Source organism: Erinaceus europaeus, chromosome 3, assembly GCF_950295315.1.
Source record: "Erinaceus europaeus chromosome 3, mEriEur2.1, whole genome shotgun sequence".
Taxonomy (NCBI): Eukaryota; Metazoa; Chordata; class Mammalia; order Eulipotyphla; family Erinaceidae; genus Erinaceus; species Erinaceus europaeus.
In genome coordinates this window covers 147,017,436-147,026,402 of record NC_080164.1, presented here as the reverse complement: position 1 = coordinate 147,026,402, position 8,967 = coordinate 147,017,436, and the positions used below count along the sequence as shown (strand labels likewise).

Genomic DNA, 8,967 nt, shown 5'->3' with positions numbered 1-8,967 from the left:
AGACTCAAAATTCACCAGTATTATTCTCGCTTATTGCTTTTAAGTCTGTACATAAAATCCATATGTGTATGTATATGTATATAAAAGTTTGCAGTCCAAAACCAGAGATTGTGTCCTGCTACCAGAAGCCTCACTCACTAATCCCCTCCCCGAGGCTCAGTGGACACGGTTTGTGTGTCTGGGTCTCCAGAATTAATTTGCAAAGAGTCAGAGCTCATCAGAGAACTTGATTAGCAGCCAGGCAGGGTTATTTTTTCCTTCTTGCTGTCCTTTGTCAGGTCTTTGTTCCGCCCCTGGCTACACTCTAACAGAAGCACTTACTGTGATTAAAGCAGGGGACTGGGCGGCGGGGCGGGCGGGGCGGGGCGGGGCCTGCGGGGTGCAGGGCGCAGGGCGCAGTGATTGGATTCGCCCTCGGGGGCTGCGCTCTCTTAAGTGCCAGCCGGCGGGCACTAGTTGGTCACGCAGCTGAGCACCTGGGGGGCCTCACACTCCACGTTGCGGAGACACCAGTGGAACGCAGCCGAGGCTTGGAACCGAGCTTCTTGAGGGCAGATAGACGGACTGACAGACTGACGGACAGTAGCGCCTGGCTCGAAGGCGTGGAGACTGCAGCGCGCACCCCAGCCTACCCGGTGCGCCCTCCGGTTGCGCCATGGACGGCGCGGACAATGCCTCCCTGCTCTTCACCGCGTCCTCGCTGCAGCCGGATAACTACACCGTGTTGCCCCACGCCGGCAGCCTGAGCCCCCTCCCGGATTTCTCCCTCGCCCCCACCTCCAGCGCGGGCCCCAGCCCGGCTCCCAGCGTGGGGTTCGGTCCCAGCCATTCTCCCACCCCTGGGGCAGCCAGCGACGGCGGCCTGGCGGGGGGCGCGACGAGCCTGAGCCCGTCCTCGATCCCTCGCCCCTGGACGCCCCATGAGCCCCCGTTCTGGGACACGCCGCTGAACCACGGGCTGAACGTGTTGGTGGGCGCCGCCCTGTGCATCACCATGCTGGGCCTGGGCTGCACCGTGGACGTGAACCACTTCGGGGCGCACGTCCGCCGGCCGGTGGGCGCGCTGCTGGCCGCGCTCTGCCAGTTCGGCTTCCTGCCACTGCTCGCCTTCCTGCTTGCCCTCATCTTCTCTCTGGACGAGGTGGCCGCGGTGGCCGTGCTCCTGTGTGGCTGCTGCCCCGGCGGGAATCTCTCCAACCTGATGTCCCTGCTGGTTGATGGTGACATGAACCTCAGGTACGGAGCTGCCTCCTGCTCAGGCAGCTCTGACATCCCGACCGACTGTGCTGACAGTCGTGGGTGCCACACTTGGAGAGGGGAAGGAGTGGCGGTTGGGATGAGGCCAGGAGAAAAGTGGAGGAAGATGCTGTCGCCTGGACTTTAGGCAGATATGAAAAAGTAGTGTTGTAGAGGAGGAGCTCTCGACAGGGACCCTGCTGGTCTGCGGGTTTCATCCACAGCTCCAGCCCTTCAGCCGGCTCACCACCCTCGCTGGGTGCTGAACTGCCAGTGCAGGTCTTTGGCCACTGGAGGACAAAGGGAACAGGGGAGTCTAGATCTGTAAGTGCAAAACAGGGCTGTTGGCCACAATAAAGAAAACGATTTTATATGGAGGACAAAATAGTTGAATTCAATTCAGCATGCAGTGCTCAGCAGTTTCACCATGTCTAGTAGGGTGCTTTGGGAAATTAAGGGGGAAAATGTTTCTTGTCATCAGAATCAACCAAGGTAAGCAGCTCAACAGGGATTGTAAAGTTCAGGGCAGCAGTCCTGAGATTTTAATTTTTTTTCTTTCTTTCCTCCCTGAGGTTCATGTCTCAGTTGGGCTTAAACATGCTGCTGTCTCTTGGCACTTCTCTGGGATGAAAGAAATTCTCTCTCCCCAGACTCCAAAGGTGGTAGGGGGACTTGCATGCATTCTTCCACAACATCACCACAACAATGTGCAGGAGGGAGGTTCCTCAGTGGACAAGGGAAATTCTTTGGCTCAAAGCCCATTCTGAATTCTGTTCATTGCCTTTTCTGCAGCATCATCATGACCATTTCCTCCACGCTTCTGGCCCTGGTCTTGATGCCCCTGTGCTTGTGGGTCTACAGTAGGGCTTGGATCAACACTCCTCTGGTGCAGTTGCTGCCCCTAGGGGCAGTCACCCTGACTCTGTGCAGCACTCTCATCCCGATTGGCTTGGGCGTTTTCATTCGCTACAAATACAACAGGGTGGCTGACTATATTGTAAAGGTAAGACCACTTCCATTCACATGCATTGTTATATTGGAGAGAGTTCTTCATCTTGATTTACAGTCAAGATGTTAAGAACTATGGGAAAGAGGGTCAAGGAAGAAAGGGAACCTGGCACTTCTTGGGTGGACAATGTAAAAAAGCCTTTGCTTTATAAAGAGAGATAATTTCCACATATTGAGGTTTCAACGTATTCAATATATATAGTTTTAATTAAGATAGCTCAGTTAAGGGGGTTGGGTGGTACCGCAGTGGGTTAAGTGCACATGGTGCAAAGTGCAAGGACAGGCATAAGGCATAAGGATCATGGTTTGAGGCCCTGGCTTCCCACCTGCGGGGGGGGGGGGGGGGAGGGTCTCTTCACAAGTGGTCAAGCAGGTCTGCATATGTCTATCTTTCTCTCCCCCCTCTGTCTTCCCTTTCTCTCTTGATTTCTCTGTCCTGTCCAACAATGACAGCAGTAACAACAACAATCATAACCACAACAAGGATAAAACAAGGGCAACAAAAGGGGGGGGGAAGAAAAGCCTCCAGGAGCAGTGGATTCATGGTGCAGCAGCAATAACCCTGGAGGCAAAAAAAAAAAAACAACTCAGTTAAACATAGCATAAAGGGAGACTCAGTATTCATGGAAGGAAACATTATGGGAGGGGGAGATGACAACATATTTTCCAGTTACAGTAATGTATTACTAAAAGTCAAAGCACATGAGATAAAAGAGTCTTAATAGAATGTGTGAAGCATTTTAGAAATGCATTGCTATATATTTTTTAACAGTGAATCTATAGTTCTGAGGAACTCTGCAGAAGTTTTGTTTAAAAATATTTTATTGGGTGACAACAGTTTAAATCACTTCTTATAGTATGTGCCCATTCAAGCATGTTATAGCATATTTTTAAATCTAAAGCACAAATTTGACACATATTCAAGAGAAATGGAAATATAAAGGACAATATAGTCCCAGGGGTCTTTGTACTAAACCATAAATAATTATAAACTAAAAAATCTTTTTATTAATGTCCTAAAAATTAGAACTGATGCTTTTTAGAGCAGTAGAGATTTCATAATAGTTAACTGGAGAAAAAGAATTTGATATTTTTAAATTGAGCCATCTTTGAAAACTCAGATTGTATTAAATAATAGTAAAGTATAACTAGATTCTTATTTTACTCAAAGATTGTATTAAATAATAGTAAAATATAACTAGATTCTTATTTTACAAAGTTAATAAAATAAAATGCATAACTAATTTCTCTAAAGTGGATAGGTGAATTTATTAAGCAAGTAAAGAGTCACTCTAGTGTTTTGTTATGTAACTTAAGAAGACATAATTTTTTGTGTGCTATTTATATTAATTTATTTTCTATAAGGATGTAGTTATACAGAGAGGCTTTGATTAAATGAAAAAATGTATCCGGCCATGAGTAAAAGAAAGTGTGCTCTATGATAAATACATATATTCTGAATGTAAAAGCATATATATGTACATGTAAATGTACACATATTTATAGATAATATTCCAGTAGATAGTATTAAGATGTACTAAGAAATTACTAATCATAATCATTACATTAATATTATGAATGTGAATGCACCTACTTACTATAAACTCATAAGTTCTAAGCATTAATCAAATGAGTTATATTTACACTAAAATATTTTTAAAAACAGACAATTCATTAAGATTAGCTAGCTTTGAATTTAATGAGAACCAGCCTCTACTCCTTAACCAGAATATTCATAAGACATGCTTTATAACATTTTTATATTTTTACAAACACTTCAAATTGACATTGGCATTTAATGTCAATGCCCACCCAAATGATTCAAAAGAAATAGTTGAAGAAATATTTTCCCAGTGAAGAATCCTGCCAAACCAGTGGTGTGGACATACTGTGAAGCTTAATTGTTCATTTATGGAATAGTTTAGTTCCTACCAACTTATGAGTACCTTCTATAATAATTGTTTTAGTATCTTCTAGAGTTGATGTTTTGACCAACCAGACAAAATTTACTCTTCTACAGAATGTCAAGTATCTGCCAATCTCTCAGCTATCGAGAGAACAAGAAAGCAGTGATTCAGTGATCTAGTCTCCCTCACAAACATTCCTCTTGCTCATTCCTAAACACTCAAGCTAACTACTAATCTGAAGGAGAACTTAGAGGGAAATTTTTAGGGTTCCACCCTACTTTATACACAGTCTGCCTTACTTTAATGAATGAATGGAACTATCAGTCATCAAAATGGAAGACTTCAAGATGGCACGATACTTGCTAAGAGTCAGTTGTGCTATATCTATACTCCATGTGTTACCTATGTTTGTCAGTATCATTAGAGATGTATAGGTGGGTTATTTCTCATGAATAAATGAAAAAGGGGAGTCATAGAACTGGAAAGACTTCCCTGTATCTTCCTTCTTATGTTTACTTTTTTCCCTTACATAATCTAAGAGTCTTGGCTAGGCCCTTACGACGCAACAAAGACTATTTCAAAACAGCTGTTCAAAGGTTATTGAAAAAGTAAAGAGAGGAAGAGGCTGCTCTTCTCCAGGCAGACTGTACCCAAATTCAGCCTCCACATAAATCTGTATAATAGTCTGGACTATTCTGAGCAATCTTTGCATTTGTACCATGTGCAGTTAACCACATGCACCACTGGCTGGCCCTGCAATCTTTGAATTTGTGAATGTCACCCTTAAAAACAGTAGTTGGGAGTTAAACACACGTGGTGCAAAGCTCAAGGACCGGCATAAAGGTCCTGGTTCGGCTCCCCACCTGAAGGGGAGTCACTTCACAAGTGGTGAAGCAGGTCTGCAGGTGTCTGTCTTTTTCTCCCCTCCTGTCTTCCCCATCTCAATTTCTCTCTGTCCTATTCAACAACAATGGCATCAATAACAACAATAATAACTACAACAGTAAAACAAGGGAAACAAAAGGGAATGAATAAATAATGTTTTTTTTAAAAAAAGAGTAGTTAGTGACCTCACCAATGTGTCCCTAAGTCCCACTTCCCCAGAGCCCTACCACACTAGGGAAAAATAGAAACAGACTGGGCGGGTATGGCCGTCCATATCCAGCAGAGAAGCAATTACAGAAGCCAGACCTTCCATCTTTTGCACCCCATGAAGAATTTTGGTCCATACTCCCAAAAAGGGATAAAAAGGGGGGGGGGGGCTGGGCAGTGGCGCAGAGGGTTAAGCGCACATGGCACAAAGCACAAGGACCAGCGCAAAGACTAGCACGAGAGACCCAGTTCAAGCCCCTGGCTCCCCACCTGCAGGAGGGTCACTTCACAGGCAGTGAAGCAGGTCTGCAGGTGTCTATCTTTCTCTCCCCTCTCTCTCCCCCTCCTATCTTGATCTCTCTGTCCTATCCAACAACAACAAAGATAATCAAGGGGAACAAAAAGGGGGGGGGAGTAGTCTTCAGGGCAGTGGATTCATAGCAATAACCTTAGAGGCAAAAAAGAAAAAAAATAGGGAAGTTTTCCAATAGGACACAGAACTCTGGTGGTGAGACCTTTATGGAATTGTACCCCTGTTATCTTACAGTCATATTAATCATTATTAAATCACTAATGAACATTTTTTTTAAAACCAGAGTAGTTAGAATTAAACTAACACTCCAGGTATGAATTCTGTGAATAGAACAGAGAATGTTATCTTCCCTGAAGAGGACTCCATTTTCTGTAAAAAATTAGTTCTGCTTTTACAAATTAAATAAGAGGCTTCAAAAAGTTAGGAAACACTGTGTGATTTTGGCCTTCAAAACACTACATTTCTGTGAATTGTTAGCAACACTGGAACAATCATCAACTCTTAGATTATGTAAGGGAAAAAAGTAAACATAAGAAGGAAGATACAGGGAAGTCTTTCCAGTTCTATGACTCCCCTTTTTCATTTATTCATGAGAAATAACCCACCTATACATCTCTAATGATACTGACAAATGTAGGTAACACATGGAGTATAGATATAGCACAACTGACTCTTAGCAAGTATCGTGCCATCTTGAAGTCTTCCATTTTGATGACTGATAGTTCCATTCATTCATTAAAGTAAGGCAGACTGTGTATAAAGTAGGGTGGAACCCTAAAAATTTCCCTCTAAGTTCTCCTTCAGATTAGTAGTTAGCTTGAGTGTTTAGGAATGAGCAAGAGGAATGTTTGTGAGGGAGACTAGATCACTGAATCACTGCTTTCTTGTTCTCTCGATAGCTGAGAGATTGGCAGATACTTGACATTCTGTAGAAGAGTAAATTTTGTCTGGTTGGTCAAAACATCAACTCTAGAAGATACTAAAACAATTATTATAGAAGGTACTCATAAGTTGGTAGGAACTAAACTATTCCATAAATGAACAATTAAGCTTCACAGTATGTCCACACCACTGGCTTGGCAGGATTCTTCACTGGGAAAATATTTCTTCAACTATTTCTTTTGAATCATTTGGGTGGGCATTGACATTAAATGCCAATGTCAATTTGAAGTGTTTGTAAAAATATAAAAATGTTATAAAGCATGTCTTATGAATATTCTGGTTAAGGAGTAGAGGCTGGTTCTCATTAAATTCAAAGCTAGCTAATCTTAATGAATTGTCTGTTTTTAAAAATATTTTAGTGTAAATATAACTCATTTGATTAATGCTTAGAACTTATGAGTTTATAGTAAGTAGGTGCATTCACATTCATAATATTAATGTAATGATTATGATTAGTAATTTCTTAGTACATCTTAATACTATCTACTGGAATATTATCTATAAATATGTGTACATTTACATGTACATATATATGCTTTTACATTCAGAATATATGTATTTATCATAGAGCACACTTTCTTTTACTCATGGCCGGATACATTTTTTCATTTAATCAAAGCCTCTCTGTATAACTACATCCTTATAGAAAATAAATTAATATAAATAGCACACAAAAAATTATGTCTTCTTAAGTTACATAACAAAAGTGAATTGTCAGCAGACATAAGGGTAGGTTAGGGTAGGGGGGGGCGGGGAGAATACAGGTCCAAAAAGAATGACAGCCATAAGGGTAGGCTCCCAAACAGAGCTGTTTGACATGCTGGATGCTTGCTTCCTATCCATCCTCAGATATCCTCAGGTCTTTTGGGGAGTCAGTGGAAAGAACACCCCTGCCTTTCAGACCTGAGGCCCTGTGCTTGGTCCCTGACACATGAAAGCACTGAGGACCAAAATGGAGGGAGCTCCATGAAGAGTGGAATGTCTCTGGCTCCGACTTGCCTTTGTCCATCTCTAAAGAAATGTAGACTAAGAGTTGGGCTGTTGAGGCTGTTCAGCAGTGTAGTACACACAAGATGCTTTGATTCCTCTCCTGACATGGAGAGAAAATAAAATAAAAACCTGAAAATATTTTTACTATAAAGATCTTTATTTTGTGTGGGTGGTCAGATTAAATGGGTCTCTTCTTCACAGAGCCAAGGACACTCTAGCCTGAATTCCTCTACAGCTATCCTATTCTTTGGTAACTGTCTATTCATTTTCTATTACTAGGTTTCCTTGTGGTCTCTGCTAGTGACATTGGTGATCCTTTTCATAATGACTGGCACTATGTTAGGACCTCAACTACTGGCCAGTATTCCTGCAGCTGTTTACGTGGTAGCAATTTTTATGCCTTTGGCAGGCTATGCCTCAGGCTATGGTTTAGCTACACTCTTCCACCTTCCACCCAACTGCAAGAGGACCATATGCCTGGAGACAGGTAGTCAGAATGTGCAGCTCTGCACCGCCATCCTAAAACTGGCCTTTCCACCACGACTCATAGGGAGCATGTACATGTTTCCTTTGCTTTATGCTCTTTTCCAGTCTGCAGAAGCAGGGATTTTTGTTTTAATATATAAAATGTATGGAAGTGAAATATTGCACAAGCGAGATCCTCTAGATGAAGATGAAGATACAGATATTTCTTACAAGAAACTAAAAGAAGAGGAACTGGCAGACACTTCCTATGGCACAGTGAAATCAGATAATTTAATTATGATGGAAACCACTCAGACTTCTCTCTAAACATGAAGCTATCCAGCAGCTTCAATCTTCCTGAATTAGTACGTCATATTTATTATGGTCTGTGGTAGTGTGTGTCGTTTACAAAAAGGATAACAATGGTTCCCATTATCATGCACTTAACAATTATGAGCTTCCCACTGTAAAGTTGCTTTAGTACATTAACCAAGTGTTTTCACAAATTACAAATCAATGTTGTAATAGAACCAGCAACTGGGAATGCTAATGTGAAGCCTGAACAAGTTAAATGTGCTTTTTGGTTTCTGTTGCCAATCTCTGTAACTATTTCATATATGTAACCTCTTAGAAAGCAGAGTCCTGGAAATATAGAAATTTTGGTGCACTAAGAGTTAAAAACAGGCTATATTTGTAAAGCATAGCTGAGTCTAATGTAACTGTTGTGAACAATGTGCTCCTGCAATTTATGAACTACTTGACAATGTAGAATTTTGACCTACATTCGGAAAAATCCCCAAGCCGGTCAATTACGTAATGAACTATATGGTGTTTGATTGTCAAACCTGTAACAAATCAGAGGAAATTATATTCGTATTTGACTGCTTGATCAGATATTTGTTGATAACAAACCTTTTCCAGGGAACAGATTTGGTTTTCTACATGTATGTAACTACACGCGCCAAATCGACTTATCATTTGGAGAGCCGATTAGTAATTTAAGAATGTAAAACC

At 42.0% G+C, this 8,967-nt stretch overlaps 1 protein-coding gene across 1 annotated transcript; it reads left to right on the top strand.

Annotated features, from left to right (window-relative positions):
- Positions 1–392: 392 nt before the first annotated feature.
- Positions 393–8,832, top strand: SLC10A4 (solute carrier family 10 member 4). Its single transcript, XM_007539691.3, has 3 exons — positions 393–1,236; positions 2,029–2,239; positions 7,768–8,832. The coding sequence occupies exons 1-3, from the start codon at positions 656–658 to the stop codon at positions 8,278–8,280; spliced, it is 1,305 nt and encodes a 434-aa protein (XP_007539753.1). The 5' UTR covers positions 393–655; the 3' UTR covers positions 8,281–8,832.
- The last annotated feature ends 135 nt before the right edge of the window (positions 8,833–8,967 follow it).

Bases quoted from the DNA above. Each gene is read 5' to 3' on its own strand.
- SLC10A4 (XM_007539691.3), top strand. From the start codon at position 656: ATGGACGGCGCGGACAATGCCTCCCTGCTCTTCACCGCGTCCTCGCTG. The intron at 1,237-2,028 runs GTACGGAGCTGC...CCTTTTCTGCAG, and splicing joins GATGGTGACATGAACCTCAG to CATCATCATGACCATTTCCT. The intron at 2,240-7,767 runs GTAAGACCACTT...TTCTATTACTAG, and splicing joins TGGCTGACTATATTGTAAAG to GTTTCCTTGTGGTCTCTGCT.